Raw genomic sequence first — 25,203 nt, 5'->3', positions numbered from 1 at the left:
TTAAGAATTGCAATGCTCGTATGGTTGCAATGCTCGAATGGTCCATTTTATGGCATTTATAAATAATTATAATTATATGAATAATAATTGGAAAAAAAAAGTTGAAAAAGGAATTAAAAAACAGATTAATTTGCATTTTCAGTTATACATTTGATTTTAAAAATTGGTCAGGTCAGTGCTCACCGATATGGGACTGGTGAGTCCGTCCCTTTGGCCAGCTTTCTGGTAGAGAATTTGTCACATTATTGCACCTAAATTCTTCGGCCATCGTCAGCTAAAAAGCAATATTAATCGAAAATATAGGAAACTAATTCCTTCGATGAATTTGACCTTGTCTATGATTCCACAAATAAATCTGCCACCCACTGCTGTAGTTGTGAGGTTCTTTACCTTGTATTAGGCTTCAGATGTTTCTTTCAGCTATTAAGAGTCAAATTGTGGTTTTTTGTTTGTTTCTCTGTTTCTTTTGAAATTTGCCACGAAGAATTGATTACCAGCGATGTACAGTAACATCATGGTTTACATAGCTAAGGTGTAAATATGTGAGAAAATAAAAAAGTTCTATGGAGCATGTTTACCAACTTTTCTCTCATAAACTTGTTTCTACATAATTGGTATATTATAAAGAAATGAACACAAAAGTAACAAAAATAAACTTCACGACTGCTCACACTTTAGATATAAATGTAAAATGTGAAGAAACCTTCGTACCTTTCGAGGAAGAGTCACTTTTGTAACAAAACAAAAATTTCCTGTTTCTAAAGTATAAATATATCGAAATGAAAATGTGAGAGAACTTGCAACTTAACTGTTTGTCAAGTGACAGTAAGTGGTTTAAAATTTACTACAAATATATCAAGTTTTTACCTGATATCAGAGTATTCACATTTGGGCTACTTTTTGTATAGAAAATGTGAAGATACCAAAAAAATAAACTGTTTTTTTTTATATTAAATAAATTGCTCATATTACTGCCAAGTACAGTAATTTGTGATCACAAAATCAAAATTGGGTGGAACACTTTAAAGGGGTATTTCTATAATTGGGCAGAATATGGAAGACTGGCTATCCTAAAAAGAAGAATATTCCAGAAAGTTTAGTCGTAAAATATCCATCTTAAGTGTCTCAGTTCCTATGGTAACTTGAGGTGTGGTTGACTTTGACCGACGGACCCCTAGCTAGATAAGTCCAGGGAATGGATCTCATATTGTAGGTGCAGGGGGTCTGTGATGTCACCATCCCAAATGTTCTTCAAAAGCCTTAACTTTCCTCATTTCGATTTATCCTTGAAATGTGATATATTTTCAATGTTTGCTTTTAAATTAACTGTCAATAATCTCTGTTTATTTATAATTTCATCAAGTAGCAACAATTTTTGTGATAATATTGTGAATATTGTAGGTGTGTTCAATATTATAAAGCATAACCAAAACATCTTTAAGCTGAATTACCGTGACGACATCACTGACTCTGCTGTTCCCAGTTGCGTTCAACAAAATACATAAATTAATTACTAAATTATAATTATATAATCATATAAATATATAATTAAGTTTAATTGACTAGGGTTAACGATGGAAAAGTACAGTAGGTTATCTGTGTCGAACAATCACAGAACAAAGTTTTTAGTTTGGTAGTAGTATTGTCAAGAAAGGAATACAACTTAGGTGAGAATAAATAGCTGGTAAGTAATGGCAAATATTTCAACAAAATTACAATCACTTCACCAAGAAATGAGAGTAAGAAATATTATTTTGGCAATAAATACAAAGAAATATTTCAAAAAAATTCCAGTGATAGGTGGTAAATGATTTCGTTCAAATAAAAAGGAGTACATTTTATTAAGTAATTCATAACTGTTTAGTTATATGGACAGTTTAGTATTATATAGTTACCTCATACTCACTTCACCAAGAAATGAGAGAAAGAAATATTATTTTGGCAATAAATACAAAGAAATTTTCACACCACTATTTTTAATTTGTTTGAAATTAAAAATTGTTGAATATGTGACGTTATGGAGATCCTTAATGTTTAATTTTCTATTATTTAATAATAAATAAAAGAAAGATGATATTGTTAATAATAGGTCAAGTTCTTGTGTTTATGGAGAATATTGTGAATTAATTTTTTTAATATTTAATAATAAAAATAAATAAAATAAAGACGATTGTGTTAAGAAAATGTTATCTTTTTTTGTGTTTATGGAGGATAACGGCTTATTAAACACTCCACAAATTTGACGTTACCAGGAAATACATGAGAATCAAGTATTGTAACTGTGTCTACTTTCACAGGTTACGCACAGCAAATGTATCAGGAGGTATAGTTCCTTTACTGAGAATAACTTGCTGGCAAGTTAAAAAATATCTTACCTGGAAAGCAGACACGAAGTGAGGCTGAAAATGTGAGGAAAGGAAAAAGTTATATTAACATTGCAAATTATTATATGATAGTGAAAAAGTTTAATAAAACTTAATGTGTCAGAAAAAATTGTTTAAATAATAATAATAATAATAAATGAGACTTATATAGCACCAAATCAGTAGACAAAAGTCACTGCTCAAGGCGCTTTACAAAGAAAGCAGATTAATTTACAAAAGAACAAGTGAAAAGATGGGTCTTAAGAAGACTTTTGAATGTAGAAAGTTTAGAGCATGTTGGAATGTGATCTGGTAACTTGTTCCAGAGATAAGAGCCAGAGTATTCAAAGCTTTTGTAACCATAGGTCTTCAAGGGTGGTTTAGGAATCAATTGAATTAATCAGTATATATAAAAATTGGATGAAATTATGGGAGAGGGGGACAGGGAATGAAGTTGTATTTATTATTGGAAATTAAGAGTATTTAGAAAATATAAAACTATATTGAAAATAAATTGTCCATGGCTTGGCAGTATTTTACTTTAACCTAAAGTCACTTTTAATACCAGGCACATGAGAAAGCAAATATATATGAGAATTTTTTTCTGTTTTTTGCTTGGACAGTAAAGGAATATAATTTGCAAGTTTTACTTAATATTAACCATAAAACTATTGTTCACAAGCATTAAAGTTGGAGAAAAGATGTGTCAACAAATGAACATGTGATATGAAATAAAGTCGACAAAATAATAATGAGAAATCCATAGTTTTAAAGGCTTGGTGGTACAGTAGGTCTTTGTTTAAAAATTTAAACATTTTCTCAAATGGGAACAAATTATTTTAACTTAAGCAGGAAACACCAGAATAACAAATTTCACTTTGGCCAGGAAATGTACGGAACTGTGAACACAACTGCCTTTTCTGAAAATACCATTATGTGCATCCTTTAATATTTGACTTTATGATATTTATTAATTAGAAAAGGAGCAACAAATGTGTTACTTAAGGGCTTAATAACTTGGACTTTATATGCAAAGGAAACTATAAGAAGAACATAATTACTGCTAATTCATCGTTAATAATTTAGCAGCTGTGTACTTAAGTTCTAATTTACCAGGAAGTTCATCAAAAGGATAAGAATTTTCAATGATACGGTATTAAGAAGAGAAAAAAAGGAAAAAAAGAACAAATAGAAAGGTTGCAACTGTTTGTATTACTGGAAACTAATTTGCTCAAAATTAATAAAGAATTTTACAGAAGACAAGGAACAAGAGACCGCCATTTTAACGGTGAAAACAAGTTATTTTACGTTTATTTTTACTTCATGATATTTCTATAGAGAAGAGGTCATTGTTACGTCGGATAACGAAAACAAGTTATTTTTCTTTTATTTTTACAAGTATGATATTTCTATAGGAAAGAGATTGTGATTGCGTCCAATAATGAAAACAAATTATTCTACGTTTATTTTACTTGTATGATATTTCTATATGGAAAAGGAGAGGAGACCATTGTTTTGTTTAATATTGAAAGCAACTTATTTTTTTTTCTGTTATGATATGTTCAACTGTTACTTATTTTGCAATACGATATAACGATATATGACGTAAATTATAACTTTATAATTTTAAATTATAAGTTTCTCGGTACTTGCTCAGTTATTAGGAGTAAGGAAAAGCACAGATACCCTTTGAAACATTAATAGCTAAATTTACACAAAATGTGAGAAAACAAGAAAAGAGAGATGTGTAGCTGGTGTTTTTTTAAAAGAAGACTTTTGGTAGAACTTTTTTAAGTCTTGATATGTCGCATTCCAAGGGAAATGTCAGACAATGAGTGCCGATAGTTTTTTTTCTGTAGCTCTTGCAGTTTTCATGATATTCAAAACATTAATAGCTAAATTTACACAAAATGTGAGAAAAAAAGAAAAGAGAGATGTGTAGCTGGTGTTCTTTAAAAGAAGACTTGCTAGAACTTTTTTAAGTTTTGATATGTCACATTCCAAGGGAAATGTAAGACAATGAATGCCGATATTTTTTTCTATAGCTCTTGCAGTTTTCATGATATTCAAAACATTAATAGCTAAATTTACACAAAATGTGAGAAAACAAGAAAAGAGAGATGTGTAGCTGGTGTTCTTTAAAAGAAGACTTGCCAGAACTTTTTTAAGTCTTGATATGTCACATTCCAAGGGAAATGTAAGACAATGAGTGCGGATAATTTTTAGAAATCATGTTAGACCTGAAGGAATGCTCCTTTAAGGGTGACGATGTGAGCTCCTCGGTACAGGCCTAAATTTGTAATGTTAATTTGTTGTTCTCTAAAAATTCTAAAAATGTTAACACATTCAGTGTTCTTTTACCTTCATATGAACAACAAAATTTATAGCACCTTTGGGTGACGACATTAAACACCATCAATAATTGGTCCTTCACAAATTTGTAACAAATTGTGGGATGTGTTTATTTGGGGCCATTACAGTAACTTTTTTTTTCCCTATTAATATTGAGATTTTTGTTGCATCTGATCGACTGACCTAAATGGTCTTGTGTGCTTAGTTAGACTACAGTTAGTTTTATTCCAGTCACTTTAATTGATGAACCTCGCTTGTTTAATGGGGTCATTTCTTAAGCCAAAAAAACTTCAAAAGTGGTGTAGAAATGCTACCTGCATTGATAGCAGTGTTTTCTAACAGTCTATTGTAATATATTAAAGGTAACACTTTGTGTGCCTCTAAAGTCGTCCTTCATTAATTTGTTAACGTTTCCTCAAGCTCAACTGGATGTAGTCGACTTGGCGAGAGAATCATCCAGCTGAAACTAATGAGAATAATTAACTCATTATCAGTCTTAAATTAAGAAGAAATTAGGCAAGGGAAACAATTGTCCCTATTGTCTTTAATTTGGTTTTGTCATCTGTGTTCTCTAGGTGATTAATTTGTTCTGTAACGACCGCAAGTCTTCACTCCTGAAAGTGGGAAACAATCGGTCGGACAGAAGGTTTAATGTGAATATATGTAGAAGAGCATGTTACAGCAGTGTTAGAGGGAAAAAAATATATAAAAAGGGGTTCATAGATACTTAACGGCGCTTTAACAAAAAAGACAATAGCAATCGTTTATAGCAAAGTTTTATTGCTCGTCAATGATCATTAGGCTGTACAATGGACCTCTTTGTCTTGGCTCTATTAATTAATGAAAGTGAAAACATGACTGCCATAAAATAATCAAAAATTTCTGCATCTTCCTTTGTGGGAATTCTTATCTGATGGGAATGTGATATATACTACGTCGTCGTTGGAACTTTTTACCGAACAGAGCTTTTGTTGGAGAAGTTTGCATTACTGTAGCTACTGTAGATGTACAGTGGTAGATGCTATGTTTAGGCAGATCATTTTTTTGGAAATAACTATTTTAATGTATTCTTATCACAAATTGCATTATCGTCAGGGACACCTGTTAAGATTTGAGATTGGGATGGGGGAGAGGGGAAGTAGGAGGGTACAGTGGCTGGACCAATGTTAAGTGCCTTTTAAAAATTATAGCAAATAACAGATTAAGGAAAATAAGAAATTTTTGGTTTAGTGACCATTTTTTCTTTCTAGGCTGCTATTTTCTATTTCATAAAACCATTCATTTCATATTGCTTGACCAAAGGTCAGCTACTGTACAGTAAGAAGATTAAAGATCATTCCTTTAAAATGCTCAAATTGCTTCTTCTTCCTCCACAGAACTCTATAAATATTCAGCAAACGTGTCCATTTCAATCCTTTTTGTTGCAAGTTTGTTTTGATATGTTCAAAATTGTATTATTAATTTTGTGATATTACTAATTATGTGATATTACTATATGTGTGATATGTGATATGAATGATTATGTGTGAAATAATTATGCAGTATTAGTATAGTATGTGTAGTAGTACTATGTATGTAGTATTAAGTACGATCTGTAGTATAACTATGTATGTAGTATCAAGTACTGTACTTATTCTTATGTTATAGTATTACTATGTATTTATGTATTTAATACTACTAATCTAATATTACAATATTATGTGATATATTATACATTTCTATGTGTAGTTTTGCCATATTGAATGTTACTATGTTCTGAAAGTAGAGGCTTGAAGTGTATGTTATTATTCTGTATTGTGAGCTTTTGCAACATTGAATCTATAGTTGAATGGCAACATTTGATCTAATTATAAACTGTAAAGATAGCGTCCCATATTTTGTTTCACAAAGTGCAGAACTGACTCTTGTCATTTAAGAAAAAAATCTTATAAACATTTTTTGATGTTCAGTGGCAACCATGAACTATCATCTACCTGTACTTTTAACATTTTTTTTGACATCGCAGAACCCGCAAGAGGAGGAGTGAGTGGTGATTCATGGGAAATTTAAACATACTGTTAAACATCCTGTATACATTGCCACATGCACAAATTCAGTTAAATTTAGGTGCAGGAGACTTTAAAAATACCTTTTTTTTTTTTTTTTTTTTTTCCTTTTGTGCGAATTAGAAGTTTCCTCAGTGAAATAGGGAAGTGCTGTCAGGCTTATAGTTACGTTGTTCCAGAATATGACTTTTGTGTTGTGACAGCTTTTCTATTTTCTCGGGGCCTCTTGTCAGGGAGTACCGAATCTGTCATTTTGTATTTCCAGGCGGTTATGAGGTACGTCTCCCTTGGCCTCTCTCAGGGAGAAATCTTTTGTCCTTCATCACCCCCTCCCCTCCCTAACAGCCCTGTGGCCATTGGGTGATGAACTCAACTAAATAACCAGTAATTAAGACATCGCTTTCTGAAGATTGAGGGTTGCCGATGTTATATACTTGTGACTAGTTCTGGTCATTTAGTTCGGCTCGGTCGGATAGAGTTAAATCCCGAGAAATGTTATCTTGAACCTCTTACATTTTGGAAAGATAAAGTTTCTTACAAAAAGTGAAGTAGAAGAAAGCAAGATGTGATGCAGTAGTGTAAATGACACATTTTGACATTGATGGATTCAATACCCCAATGGCTACAGCTAGTTTCTTTATTCCCATAGTCTCCCCCCTCCCACCCCCCCTTCCCGCCTCAAAAAAAAACAAAACAGAAATAAGCTAGCATTTTAACCCCACAGCTAGTTTCTTTATTCCCATGTGCTAGTTTGTTTAATCCTATTGATAGAATCTCCAGTTAAAAACTTCAATTTAATGCTGAACACAGATCAGCAGGGCTTTAAATCAGTAATGTAAATTCAGTAAAGAATATAAGCTCATTCTTTGTTAAAAGCTCCTGTCTTCATCACAATGTTTTGCATTTCATAAAAAATATAAAAAAATCCCCCTTTTCCATTCCTTGCACCAAACACATTTGTTTAAGCTCGATGGTGCCATTTAGACGGTAGAAGCATTTGCCAATGTCCATCCTTGGAAGTTCACCTATGTAGTCTTATTTATGCAATTAGTACAACTACGCACGACGATATTTCAATTGCGATCAGAAACCAGGAGCCAGTATTAAGTTGCGATGATGAAAGACCGAACCAAAAAATGCGCAACTCTTGGGAAGTAAATTTTGTGACTTTCAGCTCTTTCCCATCTTCTTTGAACACCAGTTAATTCTGTTTGTCGGATAAGCAATAGTAACTGTTCATTCCGGGGACCGTTTCCTCTCTGCAGCATATTCAATTGTTCCTATCATCCATGTTGGTTCATTATAAAACTTGTCTTATTGTTTTTCCATGTCTGTTAAAGGGAAACCACTGCATTGATAAAAAAAGGTGTCGTAGATTGAATGAGAAGTTCCTCGTCGGTTGAGCCCAGACTGTATATAACTGCATACAATTGGTAAGGTGTTCAAGCCCACTCCCTCCCACCATATAGTATTCAAGCCCACTCCCTCCCACCATATAGTATTCAAGCCCACTCCCTCCCACCATAGACCCACACCAGTATTGTAGGTGTTGTAATCAACAAACGTATATAACATTATATAATATTTTGGGGGTTGTTAATTCTGAATATTTATACAGTAGTTTACCTACTAATGCATCCAACATACTGCACTAGTTGTCTCTTTGCTAACTTCCTAAAAATTCCTCTGTAACCTGTCTGCGATATCATACACCTCTGTCTGTATGTATGTCTGTCTGTCTGTCTCTCATTACTGTGCATCACCAATGTCAGCTTTTGAGTTACATTGATAAGAGGAAACACATGGAAAGGTACAGTTGTGGAAGACCAACCCGGTAGTCTGTTTTTGAAGATGTTAAGTATAAAACGTATCTCAGGTCAGGAGACCTTCCACCTCCCTCTACCCCCCCCTCGCACCTCGTCCACAGTCTGTGTGTTCATCCCCTTTAAGCACCGGTAATCTACATAGGAAAACGGTCAGGAAGTCAAAAGCACTAACAGAACGAAATTGTCTTGAGTGCAGTCATTACGGCAAAATAATGGAATCGGGAAAAATGGTGATATTAGTCGAATGGTTGGCTTGATTGGGTTATTGATACGGCTGTTTCGTTTCATTGACCCTGTATCATGCTGCCGTAAATGACAAACGGGCATTTTTTGTGGATTAAGTCGTCGCGGATTAAGCAATACATCCTAGAGCAGATATCGAAAGCAGATTGAGGATCGAAATGATTTTAATTCATGTGCCATACACATCAGGACACATTAATTGGGGAAAGTTATAAGCCGCAGGTGACGCAAAGTTCACAACACAATCGCTCGTAAAACACATCTCCAGACGGGGGGGGGGGGGGGGGTTTGGTCTTATAATGTTTATGAAGCCAGCAATCTTCAAAATTTGTGGAAATTGAGTGTCGGTCTTTCACAGTCAACTGTACAGTTAATTAGACAAAAGTTGAGAAACTCATTTTCATTCGGTGTCCTAAATATATGCCAAAGAAGACCTAGACCACACCCATCTTTTTTGTATGCCCTATTTTGAAAAGTGCTTTCATTTCTTTGGTCGGTCACGTTGTTCTGTGTGCATGGCATATCATTACATCAGGGGACTCCCCCTTTGTCCACTGAGTGATGTCATAGTGCCACTAGCAAAAGGATGTGAAGATTACCACACTTTTACTCTTGTGTTATTATTGTTACTGAAAACAAAGCCTATTAATAGGTAAACAATGTCATTAATTTCGACATTTTGCCACCAACAACTCTTTTAAACATAAACAATTTAAACTAAATTATCTCTATCACGAAATTTGAGAAACACGCTAAGGAATTACAAGTTGAGACTTGACAAATTATGCAATGTGGCTGGACGACAACGTCATCCTTATTCTTAAATAATCGGGTAAATCCAGAATTTGTTCGGTATGCGTTCGAGGAACAAACCAAGCCGTGATACTGTATATATGTATACACACACCTCACACATGAACCATGTCCTTTGGAAACGGTTTCAGGAAGTTGTAAGTCATAAGCCATGTATTTATCACATAAGTCAGTGATGGTTATCATGGTTTGATTTTCTGTTAAGGCGGCAACCGTTGTACTGATTCTATAGTTATGATGTATTTTGTCAAGATGAGGAGAGACAGAGAACGGGATCAGGGGAATGTGTGTCATAAAAGATTATTAAATTACAACACCAGTTTTAGAAATACTACTACTGCACAATGATACATTCAAAAGTGAAAATGAAAACAATTTTGCCCACTATCTTCAGAGTTCCTGGACTGGTTTGGGTTTTGGAAGAATTTTCATTCTAAAGTATTGAAGTTCTTCACCTGAACTATATATACTGGTTTAATGTACACTTTACTACTGTATAACCCATACATGCAATGGAAAACAATGGGAAAAGTCAAAGGTTACACATTCCAGTTGTATGACCTCAGACATAAATTGAAAACAAAAATGGTTATCCCCCACCCCATTCCCCCATCCCACCCCCCCCCCGCACAGCGCGTGTCTTTCAGCTGATACTGTAGCTCGCAAATGGAGCAAGTCTATCGGTAGAAAATTTGGTGGAGTTATTCATCCAGAATGATTTCTATCACACACAGTAAAGTATGATAAATATTATATGGGTTTGGTGTCCTTTACAAATAAATATGCCTCGCACAGCTTTAAGCATCGAGTAAGCTTATTTGTTTTGTTGATCATGTACGGAAATGGAGATCACGAGAGATCATCGTCATTTTCTATTATATTTTTTCCCCGAAACAGCAAGAATCTAGTCAAATGACTTGGTTTCTGTTTGAAAACAAGAAGAAGAAGAAGAATGATTGCACAACTTTTTTTTAAGGGAATTACATGATTTTGTAAAAAACAAGTCCAAGAAATCTTCTAATAATCTGGTTTTATAGGAAATGAAACACTTCCCACACATAAACATTAAAGTAGGCCATTGACTGTTTTAAACTGCAAAATTTCAGTTTTGAAGATTTATTTTCAAATTAACTTGAAATTTTGAAATACTCCCCATTTATTGTCAGTATAGTATAGCATTAAAAAAAAGTCTTTGTGGTTCAGTAGTGTTATTACCAGTACACTTCAGAATGTACAGGAAAGTGAAAAAAAATTGAAAGTTTGGAGGCAATTATCGGCCGAGGTGTTTTTTTTTTTTTAAAGTTAGATTGACACCATATATATATATATATATACTTACTGTGTAATATTCGTGCCAGTTCAATAGCATATATACCGAGGTATTGTCAGTAAATGTGTACAAAGGCTATCTTAAGTTTTTACCCTCCGAGTTCACCTCTTACGGCCTTTTGAGCATATTATTTTTAGTCTTTGTTGACATCTATGGGATTTAAGTCGCAAGTTTTTATCCATTTGATCTGTATTCTCATCCTGATTTGTTAAGCTTCATACCTCATTTCCTTTTCCATTCTTAAAGCATCTCTGTGACATCGGCGAGAAATTGTTTTTAGCATAAATTTGAACTAAATATAAACACGGTTGGTTCGCCTGATCCTGAGAGGCTAAATATAGGACAGATTATTATTAATGATGAGATGTTTCCGAGGTACTGCGACCTATTAAAGTTGATGCAGTTTGTGGCATGCTTGTAATGTATTTGAACTTATAAAATAAAATCCTTCCTCCCCCTCTCCCTGTTTACGTACCCCTGATTTACACATCTTTGGTACCCTGTCCCTGCCCAACCGTCATTTCACAGTTTTGTCTCAAAATAAAGTTGTAAAGTAATAAATGGCCTGTAATCATGTTATTGTAATTTGATTGAACTGATATCTTAGTTACTTCACCTCATTGCTTACCTGTCTCATCACGATCTCAGCATTCTTCCTTCTACTGTTTCTACAATGAACTACAATGAACAGAGAGAATTGCATTGAAAAGGTAGAATTGTGTTTTGTTCTTGTTAAGTTATACGTTCGTTAAAAGACTGCCGGGCCGCTAAAGTTGGGTCACTGTGACAGCATTTTAAACACGAGATTCTCTCAAGACAATGAATATCATCGACGTAGAAACAATTCTGCCCAAATCTTGTGAGAGAAAATGCTGTTTGTCATAATTTTTGGAAAGCATGGTGGCGTTTTAAGCATAGATCTAGTAACGAAGAAAATATGACATTTTCAACAAGAAATTTGAACAAGAGCTGACAATATCTATCTTTTTTTTCAACAACATTTATTAAATAACAAACTTCCCTGGCCCCATTCATTGGACTCCTGTTGTAAACAATTGCACTGTGCCGTTTGTTGAACTGCTCGCCATGCATGCAGTAGACACTCGTGTAAGGTCTAACTAGGAGTTATCGCGAAACTTGTAAATGACTCTTAAACCTTCCCCCTCGAAGGTGTCAGTCCCTCATGAGGAATTTCACTTCCCTCTTTTGGCTGATCAAGTTAATTTATCAATTCCTGACTGCCTAACCAGGGTCTCCATCAACTTGCACTATCATCAATTTTTTTTCCCCTTTTAAACAAAGAAAAACTAATAAGCGTATATTGTAACTTACATTTTTTTTCCATTTTTTATTGACATCTTCGACAACAAGTGTGAACTTTATTTGTCAGCCGGTTTGACTAATTTTAATTTTCTTGTCCTACAGATGGTTGATACTAACAGTGCTCAATAGATGATAGCAATGGCTGCTAAAACTCCAGACAGCGGTGTTTCCATGAACGATAGCTTGGGTGATCACCATGACAACGAGAAGCCTAGCGACGAGGACGACATAGAGATGGATTGTAACGACGACGGTCTGGATGGTGAGGAACCAACAGACCTGACCAAAGTAGTTAAGAAAGAAGACTATAGTAGTAGTTTGGTGGATAGGACGAGCCCTGTAGTAGAGAGATTGGTCGAGGCAGACGGGCGCGAAGATCAGCAACCTCAGGTGAAGGTAGAAGTTATCAGTGAGGAACATCTCATATCCTCTGAATTGTTGGGTCCTCCCAACCGTAGCATAGAGAGGTCGGAGGACCGAGACAGTGCGATGGAGGACGTTGAGAGGGAGATGGAGAGGGGGAGGGAGGTGGAGAGGGAGAGGGAGGTGGAAAGAGAGATGGAGAGGGAAAGGGAGAGGGAGGATGGGTCAGATAAAGTTGGGGATGGCGCCCTCAACGAGCTGCTGATCCAGTTATCGTCGCTGAAGGAACAGCTGGTCCGGCAGCAGAGCGAGGTCTCGCAGCTCCAGCGGACTCAGCTCCAGCGCCAGCAGAGGCAGATGGAGCTGCAACGGATACAGCAGGACATGCTGCAGAGGCAACAGCAGCAACTATTGGACCAACACCACAAGATTGCGTTCCTCATGCAGGCGCTGCAACAGCAACACGCCGGTGCGGCGGCCGCGGCCGGCGGGGGCTTCTTACGACTCATTCCCGTCTACCCCACCGACCTCAACCGCCTGCCGGCCCCGCCCCCGCTCATCACCAGCCCCGACTCCGCGGGGAAATCCGCATCGGGTAACCAGACCAAATCGCCGACGAACACTTTCCAGTCCAGCGGGCAGGCTGCCATGCAGCCCGTGGCGCTGACCAACGGCCACCTGGCCGGCATCGCGCCGTTTCAGGCAGGACACGGGGGTCTGCTGACGATACCCCATGCCTCCTTTCCCCCTTCTTCCTTCCCCCCGCTCATGCAGCACGCCAGCCTGGGGGCTCACATCCCGGGTTACGACAACGCAGATCAGCCGCTGAATCTGTCGCAGAAGTCCTCCTCCACCAACACCCTCACCGCAGCTACCTCCAGATCTCCGTCCCTGGAATCACCCTCAATTCAACACCTTTTACAGCCCAAGTCCACCACCTCCATCACCGAACCTCTCAAGCGGACCCAGTCGCTATCACCCAAAGGGAGCTATCTGAAATATTCGGCCCACGAGGCGGAGTTACTCAACCACACCGGTCCCAGGCCACTGACCAGCCACGTAGAATTGAGACGACCCTCAGGTAGGCCCACGACTTTATTATTTTACGACTACATGTGACCATTTTGCATCCATCCCAATCTTCAAATTGTTCATATTGGTTAAAGATTAAAAAATTCACAATTTCTTCAATGAGGTACTGCATGTTAGGCTAAGGAAAATTGTTAACCTAGCTATTAGTGAATTTTCATTGGAAATGATATACTGTGCAACGGTGATCAGTCAATTTCAAAGCATAACTTGTAACAACTAGCATTGAAGAAGGTGAAGGTTTCCAAATTTGGTAGAAAAGGAATGATTTTTAGCCTTTTTTCAGTGTACAGTAGTCTAACAAATTGGTCCCATATTTTAGTACAGTACGTTTTTAAAATTCTCTACTTCTGAATTTTGAAACTATTGAAACCATGTTTGAGATACTGTCATGTCTGTACAGTAATACAGTAAGTTTACACTTTTTTCATTAATTACTTCTCTCTTGTCTCATCACAACTATTTCATGTCTATTGAGATTGGTCCATAACTTAATGGGAACGCAAACAATAGTCTTTCAGTTGATAGGACAGATTTTTGCGAAGCACATTTCCTCCAAACAGCCCCAGAAAACCTTGAGATATCTTAATTTATAATTTTGCATCAGGTTGTAAATTTCTTAAAACTGTGGTGTCATTACTAACCTCCTAGGATTTACATTCCCTTTGGTTTCACTTTTTTGTAATTTTCAAGATAGCATGAATGTTAAACTCTTGAAAGAATGACAGCAATAGTTCATTGACTTGAAAGATTTATCTGCCCAGAAATGATAATCTGCTGCTTCCAGTCCACGAAAGGTTTCAGGCAAACGCTTCGAAGCTTGTTTGCAGATTGAAACCCTTAAAAAAAAAAAGATAGTAAATAATATTGAATTAACAGCTACCTAACTTTCAAAACTGTGTCTAAGCTAAAGACATAATTAGTTACTGTAGATTGAGGAGTTACCCATACTGTAGTTATGTAAAAATCACATGACTCGATAAAGTATCGTTTCAAATTATTACAATCCCGATGGCAACTGCAGCCTTAAAGAAAAAGATCCTGTCGAAAAGAAAAGAGAAAGAATTGTTTTCTCAAAATTTTCCGCCTCGGCAACCGTCACCTTTAAAATTAGTTCTAAGGAAGCTGCAAGAAATGATTTCATAAGAATTGCAAAGGATATTTATAATTGTCGTCATCTCTTTATTCTAAGATAAAAATTGCTCAATTTCAGAAATTCTGCAGATAATACATAGTTTTAGAATACGCCTGTTTTTAAAAAACGTCATCTGTTCAAAATAGAGCTGTTCATTTATATTTTTTTTTCAATTCTGGAGAATTACAGCCTTTGTTATATTTCTAACCTTTGAACCTTTGGTTATTCAATGTTTTCTAATAATTGTTTAGTTTTTACTAACTTAGCACCTCACTTTAATTCTTACTTTTTTTTCTTTATTGCTTATATTTTCCTTTATTTCATTTTTGACTATTATGCTTACAGTTGCTTCCAGTGCTTAAAAATTGATTATGCTTATAATGCAAATTGATTATGCTTATGCAATTGATTATTCTTATGCAGTTATGCTTACAGTGCTTGAGACTGATACTGAAACAAACTGAAACTGCAAGAGACATTTAATACAGTCTAACTGAAACATTTCCCAATCCCAAAAGTTTGTGGTTTATTCATGACAAGGTGGATGTACATATATCATGGGGAACATATCTTTAAAAGTAATTTGTGAAATTTATAGCCACCAGAGTGAGTGAATGTAAATATTCTTCCACGTTTTTAGAATGGACTTTTTTAACCCAAGTTGATGATCGACATCAGGTTCCATGAATACTTAAGTCATGCATTAGGGCGGCCAACTGTGATTTCGCAGTTAATACCGTGGTTTTTGCAGGTCCTTGGCAATTTTGTTTCTTGTACTGGGCAGGTCTGAATTAGCCAGAGAAATGTAATGCGTCGCCATTGATCCCAGCAAGTTTTCAATTGATACAACCATGGCGAGAAAGCCAATTAAACAGCGCATTAGGGACTTCAAACAGAATCAAAACCCTTTAAAGTTTTCTTCAAAGTTTTTCATTCTTTCAAAATGTGTTTTTTTGCGGTTATGTCACGCAGTTACTATTTATTCAAAAGGTCCCCTTCTTTTGAATGTAATGTTTTTCCCCATAAAATTTTTTGTTTTCGTTGCCGATGTCGCCACCATACTAGAGTTACGAACGACTACAACGGAGCTGCTTTTCTAACAAGTCCGAATCGCTCATATCACCTAAAAATTACATCCGTTTCCTCTCCCAAAAGTAGTTGAATTTCCCCTCCCGATTGTTTCCTGCGCCTCAGACGGCATGTCACAACACGAACGGTGTTGCAATCTCTGAGTTCGCAGGAAGTGCCCAATTATGCCTGTCTGTGTTCGAACTGTCAAACAGTAACGAGCTTTTATTTCTCTCATCCGAGACATTTGTCAAACTCGGCATTGTTCCCCTTGTAAACCCTCCCCCCGTCCTTTTCCGACCGACCTAGGGCTCTAAATGGGTTGCTTCCTTTTCAAGTTTTGGCCTTGTTTCCCAGAATTTCCTTTCATGGTTTGTCCCATTGTCAGCTGTATGATGAAGGAATCTAGACCTCTGTACTGTCACGGAGGGGTGAATGTAATTTAATTCGTCGCTAGGGGACGGTCTTGGTTTAAAGCCTGCACCGGCCGTTAATCCCACTCACTTTCGAGCGGTCTACTTTGCGACTTGTCAGAATTAATCATTTCATCGACGTAAGGATTTTTTCTTTCTGTGGGTACTGCAGTGTGTCTGTGTCTGTGTGTATGGTATGTGTGTGTAGGTTTGTCCGTGCAGTACCTGCCTACATCAGTGAAATATGTATGATGGTTTTCCCCAGAAATCTGAAAATGTAAACAATATGTTTACATTTTTGTATTCTTGATATTTCTACTGTAGTCATCTTCTTTTTCCATTTTCTTCATTTTTTTGTGGAGGGGGGGATGTTGTATTTCTTGTGTTTATTAAAAGATTAGTTATTTTGTGCGCAATACCAATTAGTTGCTCTCTTAATTGGACAACTAGAACAAAGATACTGCATCAGAACAATCTACTTTTCTATTCTGGCTGCTTTGTTTGTCTTTACCCTTTGCTCTCCTTTTTGCATTTCCAAGCCTGCCCCTTACCCTTCACCATTCACTCAAGAATAAACCAAAATGATTTCCTTATTTCCAAAACAATGTAAAATAGGACGTTCTCTTTCAACAGTCACAAGGAACTACAGGGTGAAATGTTTAAAACAGGCATTATCAACATCTTGTTTGATTGTTTACAAAACACAAAACGAAACTTAAGATCAGATAAAAAAAAGTCCCTTCTCTCTTTATGGAACAGCTGGTGTCAGAAAACAAAAACAACATCTGTTTAGGGATGAGGTAAATATGGCCTTTTGACCCCGAAAATATTCCTTCCTTTGTTGTTTAAAGTGGCAATGATTTTTTGTTGTTGTCTTTTTGGGACAATAAGGGCCAACCCCCTTGGATGTGACTTTTGAACTTACGTTTTCAAGTAATAAGGTCACCCCGTCCTATATTTTTTTGTCCACAGTTTGGGTTGGGGGATTTTTATAGTTCCCTTCGGAGAAATTAAGCTTCCTTTGTCTATTATTACAAGTAAAACAATCTCTTCAGAGCTAAGTTATATATTTTATGTTTTGAGAGGCTAATCAATGCTAAAATTCCATAGTTCATTAAAGTGTTAGTTTCTGGAAGAATTTTAGTTCAGATATGTCATATATAGTCCAAGTAAAGAGAAAGACTGTGACAGTAAAAAATATTTTGTATGCTAGAAAGTATTGTTTTTATAGCTTTTCTGGTTTTCAAGCATTTAATTAAATCACAATATCAAATGCAAACTCAAAAAAATAAATAAATCAACTTGATGACAGTAGTGAAGTTATTAAAAGGATTTTGTAGCTGCTAAAAAAATGCTTCTCTCAGTCGTGGCTGTATTTCTAGTTTCTTCTTTTAATGTTAGAGTTCAGTAACCTCCCTTTAAATAGCTGAGGATCATCAGTTCAAACGACTGGACTGCCAAGTCTAACATATACAGACCGTTAGTTCAGTACTGACTTCCATTGCAACACAAAACTCATTGGAGAAACATTTACTTTGTAATATTAGAGAAATATCCTCCCTTTAAATAGCTGAGGATCATCAGTTGAAACGACTGGACTGTGAAGTCTAACATATATATACAGACCGTTAGTTCAGTACTGACTTCCATTGCAACACAAAACTAGTTGGAGAAACATTTACTTTTTAAGGCCTCAAATGTGATTGTTTGCAATACTTAAAAAAATATAAAAAATTGTCAGGGACAAAGGTATTTGAATATCATTCAAAGGTGCTCTGGTCTTTAAATATTCAGTTAAAAGAACTTGGATTGGTGGAGTTTGTTATAAGAATGAATAAAAACAATGGTTTATCATGAATATTTAGGCCTGCACTGAAGAGCAGACATCATCATCATCATCATATTAGTCTTAAAAGAGCATTCCAGAGATTTAAAAGTTTTCCTCTTTCTTGGATATATGACTAAACTGATGCCTTAAGTCGGCCTTTAAGAAATATTTGAGAGAAAAACCATGACTTTCAGATGTGCACATTCATGAAACAATTTACTGTACGTAGCATTGAACTGATGGAAGGAATATGTTAAGAGACCTGCTGTCTACTAGATCATAGTCATAGTCCCACTCCCCACCCCTTCCCCTAGCTCCAACCCCTTTCCAAAGCCACACCCCTTTCCAAAGCCACACCACTTCCCCTAGCCACACCCCTTCCAAAGCCACACCCCTTCCAAAGCCCCACCCCTTCCCAAAGCCACACCCCTTTCCAAAGCCACACCCCCTTTCAAAGCCCCACCCCTTTCCAAAGCCCCACCCTTTCCAAAGCCCCACCCCTTCCCTTAGCCCACTCCTTTCCAAAGCCCCACACCTTTTCTCTAGCCCCACCTCCTGCCCCCATATTTATTCCCCATCTTAACGTGTGCTTTGACACTTCATTTGTGATGAGGTTATATTCAAAGCAAGAGTATGTATACTGCATGTACATTGACTAATCACAGCATGTATTAGCTCAAACTATAACAACATTTCATGCATGTTATTATAACGCGGCGGGCGCACCTTGAAAACGAAATCTGATCTGCTCCGTTGTGTCATCATGAAGGACTATGACAAACATACAGTACATATGGCTCGACAACAAGCAACACATCTCGGGACAATTTTCTTGCAGGTATGGTACTTGGTGGTATGGTGGTACCTTAAAGTAACCCATTACATTTCCCTGAAGACTGCTTAAACCTGCATAATGCAAAATATTCCGCAAGTTCATTCAACTATTTCACATCGGTGTTGCAAGAGCGCTCAATCCGAACCAAAGAAAGGATTCTGCCCAGATTCTTACATGCAAATTAACCAGGATCCAATATGCCACAGGCAGGGAGTAATTATTTAATCTGTTCGTATAAATGTGTATTGCAATTGCAAAAAAATATACTTGTTTTGACAACTGTAAGAGATGTATAGAAGGTTTTGTACACTAGCTGAAATTCTATGAAGTATGAAGTATTCTATAAAGTAACAACAGAGCTATATATAGAGACAAAATTTAAATACCCTGACAGGCCTTAATTCTTCTGTGTGTTCATTGTTGATGTTTAATTGTTAAGGCAAACCTACTATCGTATCCCTCGTTCAGCCGTGACCCACAAGTAAGGAACAGTGATGTTGAACTGCTTTTTACACTGTAGCTTAAGCTATATATATATTTATGTTGCATACCAATAATTTCAGCCGGTGTAACGTGTACATACGACAGGCATTCTCCTACCAGTTACGCAGTACGGTACAAAGCCGTGTTACTATGGTAATATATACGAAGGCCACCAGATTTTGGGATTCTTTTAATGCAGCATTTAGAAGTTTCATTCCGTTCAAAGGATCATGCTTAATACCTACATACAGTATATAAAACCTTGACTGTTACAATATTACATATACTGGAAAGGAATTCTGGAAAAATGGATTGAATAGTGGGGGGTGGGGGGGGGAGGAAATTTACAAAGTCCAGAGCTTGCAGTCATGTGTCATTCATCGTGAGTTATTACTTTATCTATGGCCAGCAAAAATGGAAAACCTGCAGTGCATACTAATATATATATATATATATATAGATATACATATTTTGTCAATAGCCCAGCCACATAAAGAGGGAGGGTGGGAGAGGGTGGGTGGGGGAGTGGGTGAGGGGAGGGTATGTATCTACTTCTATCTACTTCTTAGCATATTTCCCCTCTTTCTTTCCTGTACATCCCTTCCCTCCCTCTTTATCCTTCCCCCTGCTCCTTTCCTTGACAGATATCCCTCAATGCCCCCCTCCATGCCCTTGTCCCTCCTCTCTTTCCTCTAGCCCCTTCCTGTTGTTTCCTTGTCCCTATCTTGCACTCCTTGACCCCATTACTCTTATCCCCAGCTTCACTCTCAATCATACCAGCAACCCACTTAATCCACTCCTCCCACTTCTCCCACCTCCCACTTAAGGTTGGCATATCCATTGTGCTACATACTGTATATGTACCGAATTATATGTGAAAGGTACAGGAAAGACGATGCGTGGGGCAGTCAAGAGATAAATTTACGGTGATATATATATATATATAAATATATATATATATATATATATATATATATATATATACATATATATATATATATATATATATATATATATATATATATATATATATATATATATATATAAATATATATATATATCAAATGGCTCATCAGTCATATGGTGGATTTAACAACAGGGTCCTACCGTCCTCTGATCTGATCACAAACAATCAAATGCTGCGATGGTAATTCTATTGTTGTTGTTGTTATGAAATAATTGGAATGCCATTGAGGGTAACAACAGGGCAAATAGCTCACTCCTTCGTTCCCTGAGGATCTCCGTTTCTCATTGGGGGTTTTTGTATATCAGTTGATACCTATATATATCCTTCCACCCTGTCTGTTGCACTACTCTAATGGCACTGAACTCATATAACTACCACATCTACAGTAAGCACAGACACACTCAGTCTAAGAGATATTTGCAAGTTTGTTGTCTGAGGTAACAAATATATTTCTCCCCCCTAGAGGGTGGAAACTATTCTCCTCTTAACTTTTGTGAAGAATTTTTTTTCCTTTTTTTTTTCTTCTTTAAGTTATTGTGCTTGTTTACTTCCAAGCTCAAGTAAATCTCTGGAATGTTTTGATTAATCTTGTTGCTTGTTTTTTTTTTTTTTTTAAAATAGACAAGACTCATTGTGTCACACTGCAAAGAAAAACTTGCAAGCTTTACATGTGTACACTATGGGTGAATGCCAACTTGAAAAATAATGCACCGACTTTTCTCACCAAACATTAAACTTGCTACAGGGGCAATGCAGCCGTGAAAACAACTTAATTCAAGAGAACTCATTTGTCTTGTGTCATAATCGTCAGTGATCAACGTAAATTTATTTGAAGGACTCAAGTTGTGAGAGTGGGTCACAAATACCTCGAATGTACCAGAGAGGAACAAATTGCACATGGTACCATACGTTAGTGCTCTAAATTTTTGCTAAACTTATAACTGAATTGATATTGTGGAGGAGTTTCAGACCGTCCACATAATTCTCTGATGTTCAGAAGTTGTTGAACTTAAAAATTAGAGGTTGACCTTTAGATAGAATATTAGACATTGTTTGAAAAGGGGAAAAACCCAATTCAAGCCAGGTTGTAGTTCGATGACACTTTGAATTTTTTTTTACAAATGACCCTTTAAAACAGCTGAGGTTCCATCATTAGTTAAAGTGACTGGACTATGTAGTCTAATACACAGACATTAGAATGAGCCACAGTATCAGCTGGGAGAATAACATGCTGTATAGGTATACATATACTATATTATGTACTAAAATCTATACAGTTATACTTCTGTAAAAAATTTTAGTGCTCAAATGAAAGTCCGAAAGAAAGATATCCGTGCAATGTCATAATTTGCTGCTTTTGTTACAGTTTATTGATAAATTAAATAATCAACAGTTTTGTTTGGATTTTGGTTTTTCGTGCGCAAAGAAAAATAATTAGTTTTCATTGCTGGTACATTGCTGGTTTATCCATCACTTGAAGCAACCCAGTGCTCTTATCATACTTAGTTGTCCAGTATAATAAATTGATTAAATATAAAAAAGTTGATTACACCACAATTGGTTAAAATCGGTAATTAACCACATACACACACAAACACAAAAAAGCTGATGGTTGTTGAAATATGTTTTGAAAAGCAAAACCTAAATTTTTGAACAAATCACAATGATTTTTGTTACAAAATATGGTTAATCTCTTTGCCAATTTCAGTGGTGGAATGAAGTTTGTCAGAGTACCAGCATGTGTGATCTTGCCTTTTTTTGAAATTATATCTATGACTAGTACCACTTTTGTTCTGTATAATTGTGAATTCGCTTTAGAAAACAAAGCTAATATATGCGCCGTGATATCGGGCATCGGTTTTCTGCGTGTAATGCCTGGTCTTGTTTATGGCTTGTTGTTAGCCATAGCATCATCAAACCAGCCGGTTTGAAACTACAAAGATTGCTAAAGATTTGTCCTTGCAGTGTTGTTATACATCGCTGCAAATCGGGTTTGTAAACAAGCAAAATCTCACAAAACCTGGTACACCTTGTTTGTGCTTTTTTTTTTATGCATATTCATGAAGGCTGTAATTTGGTTAACACCATACTTGTATATCACGGATTGTACACACACATTACCTTTTTAAAATGGTTGGGAGAATTTTTGTCTTGGTTGCGTCATAGCCCAAGCAAGAGAATACAATTTGATAGTAGTTCTATGTACTGAAAGCGCTACAGTATATTCCCCAGTTTTTCAAGATTTTCAGCTTGTAAAATATGTTTATCTCTGGTAGGATGACATTGGCTTCTTCAGCAAGCAGGGCCTTAAATACATTTATTGTTAATCCAGTTTGTTATAAGTTCTATATATAACTGGGTCAAAACTTGTTCTTTTAACTTCATATGACCTACTGTACCTACAGAACAATCCCTGGATGCCATTTCTACGCCATGTACAATTTTCTGTATAGTATAGTATGTTATTAGAGCATTGTATTTGTATCTCAACAGGATGGCCTCATGTTCTGTGTGTGATAGACTAAGTTGTCCAGTCACTTTCAGTGTCGAGCCTTGGAAGTTACAAAGGGGTCATTTCTAAGAATTTTTTTTTTTTTAAAGTGTCATAGATTGATAGAAAGTACCTTACTGGTCTACATCATATAATTTTTGTTTATTATTTTAGAATTTTTCTGCCTAAATTCAACCTATTAGTCAGTGAAATAGTGTTTCTACCGTACAAGCTATTCCTCCTATAGTAGTGTTTTGCTACGCCATCAAAAGTAACAGGAAATGTTGGGAAGTTCCCGCCGTTTACATAAAAGTATCGCAGATGATGCAAATTTATCGTACAGATGGTTCATCTCAGGAACGATTTCCCCACGTTATCGATAAATTCGCATCGTGGTAATTTAAGGTACTTAACAATGAATATTCGCGACTTTTGCCCCTATACGGAATCGAATGTCGTGGCATCTATTCAAGGTACAACGAATCGCGTTATTATAGAATTATTAAAACTTTTTTGAGTGATTTGTACTTATGAGAAGTATATATATATGCAAACAGCAGGAAACATAAAGACACGTAACAGACACGCATCTCAGTGCAATATTTTATTATTATTATTTTTATATTTTTTTTATTAATATTCGACTCAAATGAAAGAAAAGCAAAAATTACGCGATGAGGCTGTAACTGTATCCCTACCAGGAAATGTTGAAAAGAGATCTCAAATATTTTTGCGGAAGAATTTTTTTTCCTATTTTTTTCTGTTTGATCTTTCTTCTTTCTGAGAACCAAAAATGAGGATTCGATGATCAGGCATTTATATTCCCTGGAATATACATGTAGTGAACTGTATGCACTATCAGAAGGACTTTTATTTAATATGGTAGAATTTCGACTGCTTCTTTCCCCAGGCTCAATAATAGCCTCAGGAGATGTATTATATATTACAGTTTGGAAGTTTGCACCTTATACTTGTAAGCAGGGGTCTGTCGCTAACAGCTCCAACCATGCATTTACTGTAACAATAACTAAACTATCTTTCAGTGCATAAATTGAAATTTAGGGGGTCGGGGAGAGGTGGGTGGTGGGGGGGGTAGGAGAGTAGGGGAAAGGATTGCTTGGATGATAGCTGCAATGTTGGAAGTTTTTACATAAGTTTGATTTTATAGCATATTTTTGTTGTGGGGGAGGGGGAGAGGGGTTAAGTACTGGTGACTACAGTGAATATTTTAACTGGTATAATATGCTAAATGGGTAAATTTTGTACTTCAATAGAGCAATTAGTCACCCTTTCTTGCACACAGAATGTTACCAATGTTATCAGTATTTGACAAGAAACTAGACTCAATATATGAACATTATGCAATAGTCTAGTTTGTGGAGGTTAACATTGGATGCGAAATTTAGCGACTAAACCCTACGTTGCCAACAGTTTGACTAGAAAAGAGTCGGGTTATTCCCCAAGTGTATAATTCCAAACGATACTGACCCAACTTGTTTTTAGAAGCCCCTAAAAGTGTGGAAAAAATGTTGATAGTCCCGAAGTTTTGTTAGCCAGAAGATTGGAGAAAGTTAATAGGCATGACACAGCAATTTTTTATTTAAACACACCCCCGATAATCGTGTACAGTAAGCCTACTCCAAAACAATATCACAACACACCTAAAAGTGTTAAGCAATTCCCAGATTACTACAATCTATGAATAATCTCTAAGGGTACTTGGTGCTGTTAATAGATTCCAACCATCGACGATTTGACCAGTGATGCTGTGTTCAAAATCTCGGCTGTTTCCTTTCGTGCTATGAATCATAACCCTTGCACAATTGAGTTTTGTTTACATCTGTGATACCTTTTGTCATCTCCGGACGATTTCTCTCTCTCTCGTATCCTCCGCGATCGTTTACAAAACGACGGAAAGACGACGAAAAACGTAAATAATTGTAAGAAAAATACAAAGGATGATTTTTAGATGAAGAAGAAAAAAAATCAATTTTCAAAACTTTTGTTTAGACTTGAATAGACTTCAATGAGGAGTTGCAATGAATGTTTGAGCAGGATGTTACAGGATGTGAAATTGTTGTAAAGTGTGGGCTGAAATAACAAAAGGGTCAGACGTGTGTATAAGGCAAAACCTTCTTCAAAATAATTGTTAATATCCCCCCTTGGAAAGGCAGATGTTTTTTGAAGAGGAATGTATCTGAACGTAAACAGTACGGTCGGCCTCTATAACACGTAA

At 36.2% G+C, this 25,203-nt stretch overlaps 1 protein-coding gene across 7 annotated transcripts in view; it reads left to right on the top strand.

The window, feature by feature from the left end:
- The window catches only part of LOC139969765 (uncharacterized), a 69,401-nt gene that overhangs the window by 31,041 nt on the left and 13,157 nt on the right, over nt 1-25,203 (top strand). For all 7 annotated transcript variants that reach the window (XM_071975011.1, XM_071975004.1, XM_071975003.1 and 4 more), the window contains one exon: nt 12,398-13,739. In XM_071975011.1, coding sequence (XP_071831112.1) covers nt 12,425-13,739 — 1,315 coding nt within the window. In that variant the 5' untranslated portion in view covers nt 12,398-12,424. The remainder of the gene's footprint in view (nt 1-12,397; nt 13,740-25,203) is intronic.

The sequence above is a fragment of the Apostichopus japonicus genome, chromosome 7 (genome assembly GCF_037975245.1).
Source record: "Apostichopus japonicus isolate 1M-3 chromosome 7, ASM3797524v1, whole genome shotgun sequence".
NCBI classification, from domain to species: Eukaryota; Metazoa; Echinodermata; class Holothuroidea; order Aspidochirotida; family Stichopodidae; genus Apostichopus; species Apostichopus japonicus.
Note: the sequence above shows the minus strand (reverse complement) of the source record. Positions and strands in the feature narration are given on the sequence as shown.